The sequence below is a fragment of the Nannobrachium achirus genome (genome assembly GCF_963921795.1).
Source record: "Nannobrachium achirus genome assembly, chromosome: 10".
Lineage (NCBI taxonomy): Eukaryota > Metazoa > Chordata > Actinopteri > Myctophiformes > Myctophidae > Nannobrachium > Nannobrachium achirus.
In genome coordinates this window covers 1,344,187-1,362,141 of record NC_137819.1, presented here as the reverse complement: position 1 = coordinate 1,362,141, position 17,955 = coordinate 1,344,187, and the positions used below count along the sequence as shown (strand labels likewise).

Genomic DNA, 17,955 nt, shown 5'->3' with positions numbered 1-17,955 from the left:
GTCATTTCACACATGGATACCCACCAGGAACTGGCACCCAGAACAATTATTTGAGACGTGGATATCCCTCTGGAACTGGCACACAGAACAATTATTTCATGCACAGATATTTTCCGGGAACTTGGACCCAGAACAATAATAAGACATGTGGATATCCGTCAGGACCTTGGACCCAGAACTATTATTTCAGGCATGGATATCCACCCTTAACTGGCACCCAGAACAATGGCTATCCATCCGGAACTGGCACCCAGAACAATGGCTATCCATCTGGAACGGGGAGCCAGAACAATAGCTTCACCCATGGATACTGGACACATGGAAGTGCTGGTATTCACAGAGCTCCAGAGCAGCACTCTGTGTTCTCACAGTATGTAAACTACAGTGTTCCTCCTCCGCAGATGTCTGGAGGTGCCTGCAATACCACCAACCCACCTGCAGGAGGAGCCTGGCCTGACATGCAAAGACAACAGCAGCCGCATTAAATTTAGGGGAAACGGTGTCTCTTTTCCTCCATAACCTCTGTGGAGCCTTGCATAATGTCAGCCTAACAATGACATTGTGGCATTTATTTCTTTACTTTTTTTTAATTATGGATTTATTTTTTTACCAGCAACGTGAGATTAGCACTACATCCAAATTGTAAATGAATTTGGATGCATTTAAAAGGTGTTGGAAGGGGACTGAAGCATCACTTGATCCTTGATGAAGGAAGAGCTGCAGGACTTGCTACAGATGTGCCATTTAAAAGAACTTCACACATCCTGCCATTCGCAAGACAGTAGATTTCCAGTGAATTGGCAGAACATTGAGCTTGTAGATCAGCATTTATTTTACAATTTGTATGACCTTCTCTGACTTCGAAGTTTAAATCTACCTATGAAGGTGGATTCTGCTTTTCAATGGGAATGGAGTGGTAATTGCCATTTGTGGGTTTCTGCAAAAATACTCTTCATTCTCCATAACATTTTGAAAGGCAAAACGGGGAAAGATATATATATGTCACAGTTAGTTTGAGATTCAGTTGGATTGAGAACAGGAGCGCTTGTTTTTTGGGCACAAGGTGGAGCAGGCGGTGCCTCCTTCGGGGAACTAGGAATAATTTGACTGAGGTTAGGGTTAAGATTAGGGTTAGGTTTAGGCACAGTTTTACTGAGGTTAGGATTAGTGTTAGGTTTAGGCATAGTTTTACTGGGGTTAGGGTTAGGTTTAGGCATAGTTTTACTGAGGTTAGGGTTAGGTTTAGGCATAGTAGCATTCACCAGGTTAGCATTCACCAGCGTGGGACTAATGCATTGGCTTCTTCCACATCCAGGTGAACTAAAATAAGCGCTCCTTTCTCAATCTAACTTGTTTGGGGGGGGTTTCTCTTTAAAAAAAAAAGTAAAGAGCAGTAAAGCCTGACGGCTCATCTGTACATACAGTATTTGTGATTTTGGACTTTTTTTCACCACTAGGGAAGGGGGGGTGGCGGAAATAAATACATCTGGGAACTCAGATTAATGGAGGACAGTACACTCAGGAGAGTAAGGAAAGGACTTAATTTCTTGTTAATCGACGACAGACATATTGTCTTAAAGAGGTGGTGCCATAGTTTTGTACTTTTTCTGTTTTTCATGTGTCTAGGAGGTTGAAAGTACTTCATTAGACCCCCTGGTGTGTGTTTTTTTTTTTTTTGAAATTATGTATTCTCTTAGTATGTGTTTGTTTTCTCTTGGAGGCTGCCACCTTGTGGTGAAAAGTGTCAGTTAAAAAACACAGATACTAAGTATGTCACAGTATCAACTCCTCCCCTATTTACCATTCACCCAACACTGTGGGGTGTGGCTATATCAGCTGGGTCACCACCCACCAGGCATCCATGCATACTTAATGAACTGGGGGTGTGGCCACATAAAAACCTAATTTTAACTCGTTCTGTATACTTTTTTGGAAAAAATCTTCCTCCTAGTATAATCATAATACCTGATAATCATGTTTTATAGGGGGGGGGGGGGAATCATGGCACCACCTCTTTAAATATGCAGTGAGTTAAAATTAGGTTTTTATGTGGCCACACCCACCAGTCCATTAAGTATGCCTGGTTGTCATGGTGGGTGGTGACCCAGCTGAAGTTAGCCACACCCACAGTGTTGGGTGAATGGTAAAAGGGGAGGGGATGATTATATGATGTCATTTTACTGTTTTTGGAGCGGCACTTTTGACCCACAAGGTGTCAGCCTCCAGGAAGAAACCCAAAATACAAAGGGAACACATAATTGCTCATAACAACCACACCAGGGGGTCTAATGAAGTACTGTCAACCTCCTAGACACATGAAAACCAGAAAAAGTACAAAACTATGGCACCACCTCTTTAGGCAATGACCCAGTAACATGATGTGTGTCCATATCACTGAAATATTACTCTGAAAAAGCTTATTCCTTTGTTTGAAGAGTATTGTTTATGTCTGAGAGGACAATTTATTTATAAAATGTACTAATGTTACAATTTATACAAGAATGTAATTGTTTTGATATTTTGTTTAGTTTAAAACAATATAACTTTGTTACTGAGCCATAAAGTATTGTCACATATATTTTAATATATATATATATTTTTTTTAAATAATCAAATGGATATTTGAATTTATGTTTAATGCGAACCATATTGGTATTTTTTATACCTTTTTCCTAAATAAAATTGGACATACAGACTGCTCAGTGTTATTTTGAATACAAGAATGCTCGCCCCGCGTCTCATCTGTTGCTATATTTGCCAAAAGAAAATTTGAGTAGAGCGAAACGAGAGGGGGCCTTGTATAGAGCCCTGGTGGACTCCGGTAGTGTTTGAAATAAAATGACAGGCGTGATTTGTTGTAGTCACATACTGCAGGGGAAATCTCGCTTTTGCGAACGCCCATCATTTCGACCGGAGGGTTAGCGACTCACTCCACGGAGGTTAGGGTGAGGGTTAGAATCGGGTGTCGAAAGATGAGATGTAATAACAGCGACACGCTCCCTTGCCCTTGATACTACGGTAGACTCCCTTATACTAGCCTCGGAAACCCAGGCTTCTTTTGGCGATCGGAAGAAAAAGAAGCCTGGGCGATCGCGTTATGATCACTGTTGTAGGAAGTGTAGAATTTCCCTAACCAATCAGAGTGCAGAGAGCGTCGCACCGAATGTGTTGACGTCATGACACAGCAGCGTTCTCTGCGCTGAGCAGAGGGGGGAGGAGAACACGTGCTATTGGCCAGAGACTCACGAAGAGATTTGCCGCGCCCGCCCATCTGCCTACACAAACTGTCCGCGTTAGCTCAGAGTGCCCTTATACAAACATGTAGACAGAAATAAACTTCCGATCACTGGTAATTGCGTCGTTGGTGCATCTGTTTTGGCAAAATATGCCAACAAGGCAGGTAGTGTGAAGGAGATGCAATCTCTCACCAGCCTCTCAAAGCATTTGCTGACTATTTATGTGAGAGTGACGGGTCTCCAATCATTCAGGAATGCCACCTTGAATTCCTTGGGGATGGGCACAATGGTGGATGCGAGAACCAGAGGGAAGAGGTTGAAAATGCCTGCAAAAAGAATGATCCTATCAGGGCTTGTTGTGGGTTTAATCCCAGTTTGGTGCAACAATAATCCTGTAGTATGTGATGCACCCTTCAATCTTGGAGTGTTGGGGGTGTTTAAGATAGGCCGTTAAGAGTCTTATTTTGTTTCAACCTGTAGTTAAACTGTTTTACTATGATCCAGTAGCACAAGTTATCTAATTTAAATGTCAATAACCGTTATCAATGAGGGCATATAAATCAGCTGGGGGCACCCTGAATATGGCTAACACCTGGAAAAAAACATTATTTCACCCTTCCACCAATGAGAAAGATAGTTGGATGACCAAAAAATAAATAAAAAATAAAAATACTATGAATGAAGTGTTAATTAGGTGTATAATTTGTTTACATATAATAGTGTCTTTATAACAAGACAGTGCAGCTTCAGAGTAGCTTCCAGGTGGATTGATAATAAAGAGTAGCAGTTTCAGAATGCTAGTGCTGTGAACAAACACCAAGAGGTATGAATTCACTTTTAAGCCTGATTTATACTTGTCATACGACAATCTACAAGCTCAAAATGTGCCGCATCCTTGACAAAGATTGTGTAAATAAAATGCCATGTTGGAAATGTCATCAAAACACATTATTATGCTGACATTGAGGCATAACATTTCTCTTTTGTGTCACAAACTAAAAGGTTTGGGAACCACTATAGTATAAGTATAGACTCTACACTTATACTCACACTTATGCTCGAGTACTTTTACTGAAGTACTGGAGTTGACTACTTTGTCCACCACTGTCTGTGACTATGACAACACAAACTAGAAAATATTGTTCCTTCGAAACAATTGTGGGCTCGCTTTAAGCCAGAAAACAATGGCTACTAGTAAGACACCTGAGGGTGGAATGCGTCCTCAGGGTGACATGCGACCTCGCCCTTGTCGCGCCAATTCTTGACTATCTGGCCAACCACAGCGTTTCTCTGACGATTCTAGTTATCATTCTGGGGGGAGTTTGTTCATGTTTTTGTGAGGGTATCAACCCTAGGAGACACGGGGAGAACATGCAAACTCCACACAGAAAGCCCTATCGCCAACCCCACCTAGGGTGTGAGCGATAGGGCCTAAACATGGAGATGTGGAGAACACTATATATGGAGATAGTCCAGTCCATCATGTCATATGGGACTACCGTCATAGACAGTAGCCATTGTTAGGCCGGAGTCAATGGCTGTCTGTCTGACTGTCTGTACAGGAAGTGATGTCACATGACATACTTTTTATGCCCATATATGAGTCATTCTGTACCACATCTCCATGTTTGGGCCAAACAGGTTCGCTCCATTTCTCCATGTATAGGTCCAAATGACCAACGTCGAGCTTGACAAGGAGGATACCGCACATTGTACCTCATCCACCCTTTCTTGTCTCTCCTTTTGGTATCTTTATCCTCCTCCTCCTTTTTTTCTTTTTTATTCTTCTCTTTTTTTCACAGCCGCCCCCATATTTACTTTAGAAAATATATATTAAATTCTAAGAACGTTTCGAGTACCAGTTTGATACAAGAGTGAATAAGCGCTACACTTCTGGAATCCTGTGCGTCGACTTAAAGTCGGATCCAGGCCTAATAACTTTATCTAGCCGCCCCCGTTGCCACCTCCTTTTCTTTTCTGAGACACATTGTACCTCATCCACCCTTTCTTCTCTCTCCTTTTGGTATCTTTATCCTCCTCCTCCTTTTTTTGTCTGTCTTAGTCTTGTGTATCCTTCTCTTTTGGCTACTGTCTATGACGGTAGTCCCATATGACATGATGGACTGGACTATCTCCATATATAGTGTTATCCACATTTCGTGTAGCCGCCCCGTACAGGAAGTGATGTCACAACTCGCTGACATCACACTGACATCACAGAGGTTACGGAAGGAAGGAAGGACACTCAAGCGACACGTTTTTCAGAGTATATGCGACCTTCGGTCGCAATAAAAGGACAAAATGTCAAGATCGCAAGCAGTGCTCTCTTTGACGTTACTGACGCAATCGGACGCTGCATGCATGATTTGAGGCATTTTGTTCCAAAAATGTGTTGTGCAAAAGTTGACCCGCTGGTGGCGCTATAACAGGCCAATGTGAGAAGGGTGGCATCTGTTCCTTGACCTAGTGGGAATGTGCTTGCACTTCATAGGCATGTTAGATAAAGGTCCTTAGATTGCGTGTAGAATGTTTCATGCAAATTGCTAAAAAGAAATCTTAGAATAAAAATGGGTTTAAGCGTTTCACAAATGCTCAAAATGATATAGCGCCCCCCTTTGGCCAATTGGGGTAAGATTGGTTTTAGTGATATTTGGACTAATACTCTACAACTTTGCCAAATGCCATGAACATGTTACTTTGCATGTATGATTTAGAGGCAGAAGAATTATTGGCATAAAACTGCAATATTGAGTGAATTATTAAAAAATAATGTTTCACTTTAAAAAAAATCTGGTATTGGTCCAAAGTTCATGTGAAAAAAGTTTTGTGCGCGTAACGCAAAAATCCCAGGAGGAGATAGATTTTTACTGTTTTTCATATAATTCAAAATTCTGGGGGATCTAAAGGTCAGAGTTCAAAAGTCAGAGCGTAAAAGTTGTTCGGCATGAGGAGACGCATACGTGTATACAGGTTTCATGGCTGTACCTCAAACAGAGCATGAGCTCTACCTGTTCAAAGTTCCCACTTTCGAAGGCTTCCTACAGCGCCACCATTTGGCCGATTGCTGTAAAAAATAATAGCACACGTCGCCACAGTAAGCTGAACACATTGATGTTTTTATTTTCATTTTCTGTCTAAGTATGTAGGAGTAGAAAGGAACCGAAGTTTTGAGGAGAACTTGATATGTCTGCTATGTCTGATAGACTAGAAAATGTGCAATTTGGGAAATTGCGAGTGTGGTTGCCCGCCCCGCCCCGGTGCCCCCTATGGGTCGAAATGGAAATGCTTTTGGGGATTCGTTGAGTATACCACCCCCGACTAGTGGTTAAAATGTGGTGTTGACTGGATGTTTCGTTCCGGATTTATGGCTATTTTTTGCGAAACGGGCCCCTCCCGTTAACTTTGGAAGCCTGTTACGGACGAACGGTATGGACTATCGAAATATCGCTTGAATATGTTCATCGCATGGGTGACCCAAGGAATCCAGGGAAAAAATAATTTTAATTTTCCGACCTATGGTTCAAGAGTTATAAGCCAAAAAGTAAAGTGGGCTGTTTTAGCGCCACCTTGTGGCCGAATGATGTAATTATTTTTTATTTAATCCTTGTAAGCATTATGAACCTCCTCTCCAAGTTTTGAAACTGTAGCCCCTATGGTTTGCTAGAGAAAAATAATTGAATGTGAGTTTTTGCGTTTCCCATTATAAGTCAATGGGGAAAATTAATTCACCAATAAATTAATATCAATTAAAGTATACAACCTTTCTCTTAGCAAAATGATAGCACTCGATTCCCGATGAAGCCGGTCGATTTGACATATGGCGCGAGTGTGTGGCGCAAAAACTGTGGGCTGTGAAACGCGCCGAAAAAAAAGTTTATCTAGAAAAAGGAATAAAAATAAAGTTTCCCTAGAACTATAGTGTGTTGCCCTGTAAGGGCAACCACACTAATAAATAATGACAATATCTAAAGTGTGCTCGCCTTACAGGCGAGCCCACAACAATTACAGAGACAGGGCCTTTCAGTATCTCTGTAGACTGTACAGTAGCAGGTTTAAAATGAGCTAAATTATTGGACGATTTGGCCAGTGTAAATAAAAAGGTCTTAACTCCTTAAATTGTCACTTCACTGTTACTTCACTGTCTCCCCCTAATCTGTGGACCCCACTAGGGGTACTGACCCGCAGGTTGAGAACCACAAAGTATTAATGTTTAATGTAATATAACATTCACATTTAATACATGTCATGGTGCTTTTCTTTCTTTCTTTCTTTAAGACCTTGAAAAATGTGTCATTGAGATCCTCTTACATAATTAATAGCCTACTTCATGTCCACCGATACGAATTTAGTTTAACATATGAATGTCTCTGAATGTACTTCACTAATGGCTGCAGGAAATTAAAAAAATAAAAATAAAAAAGATTTCCAGTCCGGGGCTCCGCAGAACACATTTATAAACATTGGCAACCTCTTATCTCCTACTTTGACAGTCTACAAAATATCCCTTTGGAGTAGTGATATATATCAACAGGTTCTCACCCCTATTGCGTCATACAACTGACGCGATCTTAAATACCGAATGCTTCTCACCATAGACACGGACGGATTGCCTAATGTCTCAAGGGTTAGACGCATTGGGTGGTCTAAGAAGAAAGAAAAAAAAGTAGTTCCTGATGCGGGATTCGATACCGCTCTGAAGGCTTCTTGGTTTACCAGCCACCCGTCGCTACCGTTCACGCCACTATAAACGACGGAGCAGCGCCGTCTCAGGCGCCGATGACCCCCGTGAGTCGCCACCGAGGCGAGCGATAGCGAGCCGAGTTGCCGCGGCGAGCGGTGGGAACGGCGCATGAGCCGACTCAGCCGCGTTACCGAATTACGTGCCGTTATGGACAGAATAGTAAATCTTGACCAGGGGACTGCTTCCGCCTCCGAATGTGGCTCAAAGAAGGGACTACGTTATCATTCCACGTTTTGTCAAAGATAAAAGCACAAAAAAAAAGGAACTTCCCAGTCACTCACTGGTTAGCTCAGTCGGTAGAGCGTGGAGATACAAATCCAGGGACCGGGGTTCGATTCCCCGTGATGGCCGTCAGTGAAAAATATTCCAGTAAACACATGTCGGCGCATGCGCACTAAGACTCTGTCTCGTCCAAAAACTCTCCGTCTCCGTCGCACCCTAGACGCAATAGTCACTCCCAAAACTTCACAGGGGTGAAGCAAAGGAAAGAAAGACACGGCGTCGGGAGGGTGAAGCAAAGGGAGTGAGAATGGGTTGTATATATTGGTGACTGTCAGTCCACTTGAGCCAAGGGTGTGAATTACAAATTATAATTTTTTGGGATCTCAACACACAAGCGCCACTCAAGGTTGAGTTAACATGCTGGTTTCTTTACTTGATCTGCTCTCTCTAATCTCTAGACTCTTTCCTTTCTTCTTTTTTCCATTCTTTTCTCTTCTCTTTCTTCTCTTAGCTTTTATGGGTGGGGGTTAGGGGTAGAGAGGAGCAGGAGGAAAACGGGAAGGGAAGTAAAAAATAAAAAAAATAAAAAAAACCACAAAGCACACCCTTGACAATTTAAGAGCAACATGAGAATTTAAGAAAATGTACTTACTTATCTACTTCATGTAATTTATCATACAAATGTTGAAGGTACAATGTAACTAACGTATGCAATTTAATATCTGTATGTGAAAGATTTGTGGAATAAAATGTATATATATAAAAATGTACTTCACTAATGCAGACACTCTGAAATGATGGCACCAGTAAGCACATAGATAATTTTTCAGCCACTTTTATTGTGGAGTCAGAGTACCCAGTCAACTTTTATTGTGGAGTACCCAGTCAATAGGCTGAATCCCATATTCCACTCAACAAGATGTTTATGTACGTACACAAACTGAAGGAGATTTAGAAGTACAGTAAGTGTCAGCCCACTTAGACCCGTCTACCCAGTTTGCTTTCACACAGTTTGCATTTCTACCCTCATTTGGCTGGCCCCTGTCCCAGCCAGTGTAGCGCACAGTGGAGAAATCGGTCCACATCCATCTACCCTCCACGTGTTGGTCATTCAGTCCAATCCAGGTCTGTTTGGGCCATGAGTCCATGGTGTGGATCAGCTGCAGCACGAAGTTGTCCTCTGCCGCACTGTGGATGGACGCTAGGTGGCCACCTGTATATAAGTATAAGGATTGATTGATTATTATTATTGTGACGTGATAATGTTGAGACCAGTGGTGGAAAAAGTACTCACATTTTGTACTCAAGTAAAAGTACCAATACTGCCCTGTAGATGTGCTGCGTTAGGGTGCCCTCAGATCAAAATACCTATGAGAGTGGAATCCGCGTTCCGCCAATGCATTTCAACATGACTGGTGTGAGGGCACCCTTAGGGGCGATGCTTCATTTCCGCTTGAACGGGGTACTCATCATAAGAACTTCCGCCCCCCAGACCAGTGGTTCTCAACCTGTGGGTCGGGACCCCCAGGGGGGTCCCCAAATTATTTTGCGGGTCCGCCAGATGATCAACCTAATGTGCAACATTGTTTTCTCACTCAACAGTAAACAAACCAACATAAAGTTTTGAAGTGTATAGAGGATATCTGCACATTTCTAAAGTGACAATTTAAGGACTTTTTAATTCCTCTAAAATGACAAATTAAACATTGGCAAAATTGTCAAATATTAGAGGCATAAAATGTGAAAATAGCCGATCTACATGCTCACAACGCCTCGCAACACAAGGCGTTGTGAGCATGTAGATCTGCTATTTTCACAATAGAACTGAGTTATACAAAATGTAATTCCTCAACTCTTAGTGCTCGTCAGGGTGGTGGGGGGGTCCCAGTTAAAATGTGATTATTTGGGGGGTCGCGGCCTGAAAAGGTTGAGAACCACTGCCCCAGACTGTATGACGGGAGCATTTGCAAATCGCGTGAGTCAACAGTCTGGCCACGCGAGACTACTATCTGTCTATCTCAGGGGTTTTCAAAGTGGGTGACGGGGCACCCTGGGGTGCCGTGACAGCAGTCCAGGGGTGCTGCGAGATCATTTGATAATATTTGGGATTTATTTGGACACTTGAGAAAATATTATTTTGTATACTTGAAGTACAAAGTTTCCAATCAGTTCTAACCAAAATGGCTATTATCTCAATGTTTTCCTCGCAACATAATTACTTAAATATCGTCACTGTCGGGCAGAAACCTCGTATCTCAAAGTTTCTAATGTGTACGTCTTTTGGTAAAGCAAAGCCCTGCTTCATACAAGACCGTCTCACAAAACTAGTGAAAACAAGCACACAACGTGCTTTTAGATCTGCTGTTTTCACTAGTTTAGTACATTTTATAGATGATAAATAAAAAACGAACGGTTTTGGACTTATACAAGGTTTCCACCCGACAATGACAATATGCTATAAATATAAGGTGCTGGGAGTGAAAATGATGAATATAATACAGGGGTGCCTCGGATGAAAAAAGTATTTATAGGGGTGCCCTGAGTCAAGAAAGTTTGGGAACCCCTGTTCTATCTGTCTGTCTGTCTGTCTGTCTGTCTGTCTGTCTGTCTGTCTGTCTGTCTACCTACCTTCAGACATGCAGTTCTTCTCTGCATCGTTGAAGTGCAGGAGTTTAGGGATGTACTTGAAGCAGCGACCGTTGAAGCTGAACCAGGACTGTGGACAGTTTCCACGCCCCAGCTTCACCTCAGCAGCAGAGGGACTGGCGTGCACTGTGCCTACACACACAAGCACGCACACACACACACACACATGCACGCATACGAACACACACACACACACACACACACACACACACACACACACACACACACACACACACACACACATGGGGTAAAGAACAACAGAAAATAAGACATGTCAAAAGAAAAATCTAAAGATATCTACAAATCTAAGATATACATAGTTTTTCTACATAGTTTTTCAGAAAACAGGATTTAGAAGGTGTTTTTAGAATCGACCTAAATGGGTTTATCAAATGACTTTTTTTCTATTGATTACTCATGCCATGGAGAGACATGAGTTCAATAATATATTTTTTTTTGTATTTGTTGCATTCCTAAGACAAAAATTGTGTTAGAGTAAATTTACCACCATTGATTCTGGATGGGGGTAAATTTACTATAATCAAATATTGTCTAAGGAATGCGACAAATACAAAAAAGAAATATTATTGAACTCAAGTCTCCATGGCATGAGTAATCAATAGAAAAAAAGTCATTTGGGGGGTGAACTACTCCTTTAATATACCTAGTGCCATGAGGACCAGCCAGCACAGGAGTTGAGGAACCAGCAGCATGTCAGCCTGAGGTGGTCTCTGGGTCAGTGGAGCCTGAATGGGGGTCTTCTAGTAGGGTCTGGGTCAGTGGAGGTTGGGTCAGTGGAGGTTGGGTCAGCGTCTTCCAGAAGGGCAGTGTGTTTCTGACTACAGTATGTGTCTTTTTATCCTCTCCACATGAGGGTGTATTCAGAGCTGGCGTCATTTGATTGGCCATGAAGCATTAGCAGCTGTGGAGTTCACATATTCATTCTGCCAACCTTTTTTTCCACACACACACACACACACACACACACACACACACACACACACACACACACACACACACACACACACACACACACACACCTCAAACAGAGAGAGAGAGCGTGCGAAGGGGTTAGGCATAACATAAGCATAAACAAACAAATTGACATACTTTTATTATGGAGAGCCAGTGTAAGTCAGTGGGTTGAGTGGCATTGTTAGAGAGACAGACTGTATGTGAGCACGCATGTATGCAGTACAGTCACACAACATGGCTGCTCATTACATTTCATGGAAGTTTAAAGGAGCTATTAGTCTACTTTTTCATGTTGGTCGTTGTCAGGCTGACTTTGTTTACATCCCTCTTCTATTAAGAGGGATGTAAACAAAGTCAGCCTGACAACGGCCAAAATGATTATTTCATATTTTATATTATGGTCATTTTTTTAAAGAAACACATATGAAGCTTAATTTCTTTTTATAAAATATTTTCGAAACATTTTTATTTTAGCATCCGTTTTTCAAGAAAAAGTTGACTATAGCTCCTTTAAGTACTGAAAATTACTCCAGTAAAAAAAAAAGAAAAGTGTGTGTGTGTGTGTGTGTGTGTGTGTGTGTGTGTGTGTGTGTGTGTGTTTGTGTGTGTGTGTGTGTGTGTGTGTGTGTGTGTGTGTGTGTGTGTGTGTGTGTGTGTGTGTGTGTGTGTGTGTGTGTGTGTGTGTGTGTGTGTGTGTGTGTGTGTGTGTGTTTGTGCGTGCTTGCGTGCGTCTGAAAAGTGAACTGGTCGGGAGGAAACCTTGTATGTCCGAAATATGTCCGTTTTATTTTGTATTTTCTCCCTTTTTTAAACAGTGAAAATAGACGATCTATAAGCTCACATGCTTGTGAGCTAGTTTCACTCATTTAGTGCAATAGCCCACTCTTGATGAATCAGGGCATTCATTTATGAAAAACGTTAATGCCAAAAGTTGAAATATGGAGGTGTGTGGTTTCAGCCTGACAGCAACGCTATCCTAGAGCTTATGTATCTGGGTCTGCGGGGAGCCCCGGCGGTGGCTGGGCCCCCGGGGATCCCTGGGTGCCGGCCCCGTCTCTCCCGGTCACTGGGGGGCCAAGGTACAGGCTTTTAGCTGGCTGCAGTGGCGGGCGTCCGCCGCTAGGTGGCGCTACGCACGACTGTTTCCGCGCCGCCGAGGCGGACGCGTGGATACCGGCCCTGGCTCTCCCGGTCGCTCCTAGCCCGAGTTACGGTATTTTATGTGCACTGCAGTGGCGGGGGTCCTCCACTAGGGGCGTGACCACTTTTGCAACCATACTGGAGCACCAGGAGTCGGTGGTCCCCGGGAATTCCCCGTGAGCAGCCGCTTTGGGGGCGTCATTTTATTTTTTATTTTTTTGCTTTTTGGCAGGGGTCCCTGGGGGTCCCTGGAGCTCCGGGGGTCCCTGGAGGGGTGGAGGTTGTGGATTGGCAGGCAAGGAGTGTGTGTGCAAAGTTTGGCATGGATAGGGGCAACAGTGGCCGAGATATGAGTAGGGCAAAAGTGTGACGTGACGTGACGTGACGTGACGTGACGTGACGTGACGTGACAGACGGACGGACGGACGGACGGACGGACGGACGGACGGACGGACGGACGGACGGACGGACTGACAGCCGGTGGAGGTTTTGATAGTAACTGCGACCTGACGGTCACAATGATGACTAATTCAATTTTAAAGCTCCTCATTTTAAAGCTCCCTTTATATTATCAGCAAAATATACTGCCACCTTGTGGTGATCACAGAAAATGTTAGTTATTCACATGCTGAAAATAGCCAAGTATCCTTCACTGCAGTGAGGGGCTTCTCAAAATAGCCAATCTAAATCTTCTCTGCCCAGTCTTCCAGTTCCTGGTGCCCAGTGTGCACTCTTCTAGGTGCCCACATGTCCCACCTGTGATTCGTCATAAATTATGTGGATGTGGTAACTCCTAAAACGAATCATCTTTATAAACACTTATAATGTTACCTGTGGGATATTCTGGGGGACAGGTTAGGAGTCTGGTATGTGTTGTTCCACAGCTGTGGTCAAAATATCAAATTTTTTTGGGGGGGCACGGTGGCGCAGTGGTTAGTTAGCGCTTCGCCTCACAGCTCGAAGGTCCTGGGTTAGATTCCCGCTGGGGGACGCTGTGGGTGCTGGGGGCGTGCTTCTCCCTCCGCATCATCAGCGCCCACACCCTAGGTGGGGTCGGCGATGGGGCCTTTCTGTGTGGAGTTTGCATGTTCTCCCCGTGTCTCCTAGGGTTGATACCCTCACAAAAACATGCAGTAATCCTGGTCTCAATAATGCCTCCCCCTGGCCAGCCGGGGCGCTTGATGGAGGGGAAAGGAACTGGTTGGAATAACGTGTTCCTTCCACGCGCTACGTCCATCCCGGGGAAAATCCCCCCTGTCAGGTGAAAAGTAACAACTTGGACTACTCATGCATTGAAGGAAGCATGAGGACAGTCCGTTGTCTCCCCAGGCGCGGCAGAGGGAGAGCAGAGCAGCCCAGGACTAATTGGCACTGGGTGAAAATGGGTTGCAAAATCGCGGTATAAAAATTATAGGAGAAAAATAAAAATATCACATTTTCTATCAGGGTCATGGTTCTCATTTCAAGGGTGAACATAAATCCCCCCGGGCTGCAGCCTGTACACTACTGTAGGAGTCCAACCTATAGTCAGGGAATATTATCAGAATATCTGTCAAAGCTGGGAATAAATTCATTACCAAAGCGACTTACAATAAGCAGATAAAACATCACAATAATAAACAAGATAATATGTCAGTACATCAACAGCAATAGGATATCTATGAAAAAAAAAACACAATATAATCAAAGTTCTAAAAACCTAAAAAACGAATGCTAACTAGCTTCAATATGGTCATTGATTTTCTGTAGTGCTAAGGGTTTAGGTGGAGTCTGAAAAGGTGAGTCTTCAGTCCACGGCGAAAGCTAGCGAGTGAGTCCGTTGTTCTAAGTGCGACAGGGAGTTTATTCCACAACTTGGGAGCCAGGAGGGCAAACTGTCTCGGACGAGTGGATTTTTGCCCTGGAGTTTTTAGCGAGGGTTCTGTCAGCATCCCTGTGTTGGCTGATCTAAGTGAACGGGTGGGGGTGTAGGGGTTGATCAGGTTTTGGAGGTATGGAGGAGCCATACCTTTGGCTGCTTTGAAGGTCAGCATCAGTGTTTTGTATTCAGTGCGGGCCGCAACCGGGAGCCAGTGGAGGCTGCGGAGAAGGGGAGAGACATGTGAGAACTTAGGCTGGTTGAAGACCAGTCGTGCCGCGGCATTTTGGATCAGTTGGAGAGGTTTAAGTGCACATGCCGGGAGACCAGTGAGGAGAGAGTTACAATAGTCAAGCTTTGATATGACAGATGTCTGAATGAGGAGCTGGGCTGCCTCCTGGGTGAGGAAGGGTCTGATTTTACGGATGTTATAGAGTGTGAACCTACAGGACCGGGTGACTGATGCAATGTGTGCCTTGAATGATAGCTGGCTGTCCAGGACCACACCAAGGTTTCTAGCAGTAGGAACTGAAGTCACCAATGCATTATCTATGGAAATAGTGAGATCTTGCTTAGGGCAAGACTTAGCTCCGTCTTGTCCGGGTTCAGCTTGAGGTGGTGGGCTGACATCCACTGTGAGATGTCTAGTAACATATCTAACCAAGATTGAAATTCAAAATCCCTAGGAGAATCTTTGACAGGGTAATTCTGGGTCTCATTCACTTACTATGGGGCGGCATAGCTCAGGGGTAGAGAAACTGGTATTAGAGCACGAAGGGTATAAATCCCGAAGGGTTCCCAGTTCGAATCCGGGCTCCCCCTGAGTTAATGTCGAAGGGTCCTTGGGCAAGACTCTGAACCCCTAATTGCCTCCGGTGAGTAGGTTGGTGCCTTGCATGGCTTCCTCCGCCACCGGTGTATGAATGTGTGTGTGAATGGGTGAATGTAATGCACAATCTATGTAAAGCGCTTTGGATTAAAAAAAGCGCTATATAAATACACCATTTACCATTTACTATATACTATAAGGGAAAAAGAATACACCCAAAAACTCTGCTTTAAGTGGGATGTGAGGGGTCTAGGTGTTTTTTAATTATTCTGAATCCATTGCAAGCATTGTTTTGCACGAAAAACATTACTTGTGTAGCATCTAGTGATACTAGGATGTACCAAAAATAAATAAATAGTTACGTTTTGTGTTGTCAATGTTCTCCAGTTAGCAGTTAGCCTCAAGTGTTAGAAGTGTTAGAGGGCAAAGCAGGGACGTGCTGGGCCTCTGATTCAGCCCAGGAAAAAGAGTTGGAGAGGCCCTCATTGCGTGCTATAGAGAGAGATCTCTCTATAGCACTGCTGCTACTCAAAGATTTGCCATTTCAGATCATGACAAGTGACAAGCCAGTGGGCCAATTACTGTAAATGAGTTATATTTCGTCGTTGTCAGATGGAAACCTTGTATGTCCAAAACCGTTTGTTTTGTATTTATCATTTTAAAAATGATTTAAACTAGTGAAAACAGCCGATCTACAAGCACACAACGCCTTTCACCGCGAGGCGTTGTGTGCTTGTAGTTCTGCTATTTTCACTACTTTTGTGCAATGGCCTTATATGATGAAGCAGGGATTTGCTTTGCGAAAAAATGTATACATTTGAAACTTGGATAAAAGGTTTCTGCCCGACAGTGACGATTTACTTTGTCGGCCGCCCAGCCCCCAAAATGGAACGAAGGCCGACATTTTATTTTACACTTTTTCCTAATGGCCGGCCTGGACCGGCTGGGAATGAACCGGCCGTTTGGGAGTTGTCCCGCTTTTCCCAATGGCCAGCACGTTCCTGGGGCAAAGTCACCTCTAACGCACAGAAGAGAGAATTACGTAAAGCCATTACTTTGGTGACTTGTTTTAATGCATTTGGTGAATTATGTATTGATTGTCTTCCTAGCCTGTCTTAGTATCTAACCATAAAACTGTCAACAAATACTAAGCCATATCACTTAACGAGGTTTCTGTCACATGTACTTTGACATACAACAATGTGCTTTCAGCGAATGGAACTAACGTCATTAATGTGCTACATGCATCAAACACATGTCATGGTTGGTGCTTTTAGCTGGGTAATACTTCATGAAGGGCTAGTCCCAGTTGTCCGGTGTCCCAGTTGTATCAAGATAACGATGTCATACAATGAATGCACAGCGAATTTTCTGCGAGAAATCAATGGGGTCTCATAGCTGTACGCTACTTGAGTAGCTGTACGCATAGCTGTACGCTACTTGAGTAGCTGTACGCTTGCCGCCAAACGCTACACAGCCAGCAGCGCACACACACATTTCGCCCAACTGGGACACCGGACAACTGGGACACTGGACAACTGGGATTGTCCCCTTCATGAAGTGTTGTTGAATCCTAAGATGATCCCTTCAGCAGAGCGCTGGTAGTTTGTTATGAGCTGATATCATAACACTGAAAACAACGAGCTACAAAAGTACGAGCTGACTGTAGGTCTTTCTCGTAAAGGAGTTGAGGTCCAGGCAGCATCAGTGATGTCCAAAAAGCTTTATTGACAGGCAGAGTTGAGGAGTTACAGAATTCCTGAGGCTCAGAGGGCCCTCAGGTCCACACCACCAGATCCACACCACAGCCACCCACCAGCCTCCCACACCGCCCCTCGTTCCCCAAAAATCTCTCCCCACTAGCACCCCAAAGATGTGGCTTTATTAGTGGAACCCATGCATTTCTCCTGTGGGTGATTCTCACCCCCTTGGCCGTCTGCTGCCATTGGTCTATGAGGGAACCCCAGAGTGCCCCCACCCTCAGCTGTTTGGTCTCCCCGGGGGAGATTAGCTCAAATGGAAGGTTTAGCTTTTAAGAAATAACTATTTTCTAGATTGAAGTCCTATATAGTATGGTTCTAACACAAGTAATGTTACAGTTATGTCATCATGTTGATTCACCCAGTAAGATTAATGCTAGAAAGAATAAACCTTAAATGAACCATTTGAGTAATTGTATGTCAGGCTGTTGTCCACCACTGTCATCTGACATCTGAGCCACCCACCAGGTGGTCTCTTTTGAGTGCCATTCATGAGTGCCAAGTGACATTGCTGATAGAGGGACACAGATAAGCTATGATTAACTCTA

The 17,955-nt window shown here is 43.7% G+C and overlaps 2 protein-coding genes across 2 annotated transcripts in view; both read right to left on the bottom strand.

Moving 5' to 3' along the window:
• Nucleotides 1-1,885: 1,885 nt before the first annotated feature.
• The window catches only part of ubp1 (upstream binding protein 1), a 188,878-nt gene continuing 172,808 nt past the window's right edge, over nucleotides 1,886-17,955 (bottom strand). The window contains exon 16 of the transcript XR_013962390.1: nucleotides 1,886-1,901. The gene's annotated coding sequence lies outside the window, so the exon portion shown is untranslated. The remainder of the gene's footprint in view (nucleotides 1,902-17,955) is intronic.
• LOC308292344 (galactose-specific lectin nattectin-like) lies at nucleotides 4,026-11,630 on the bottom strand (the record flags this gene model as incomplete). The annotated part of the gene is made up of 4 exons (XM_080734657.1): nucleotides 11,510-11,630; nucleotides 10,828-10,977; nucleotides 9,224-9,412; nucleotides 4,026-4,039 (listed from the first exon to the last, which is right to left on the bottom strand). Exons 1-4 carry the CDS (start codon nucleotides 11,556-11,558, stop codon nucleotides 4,026-4,028), a joined length of 402 nt encoding a protein of 133 aa, XP_080590783.1. The 5' UTR covers nucleotides 11,559-11,630.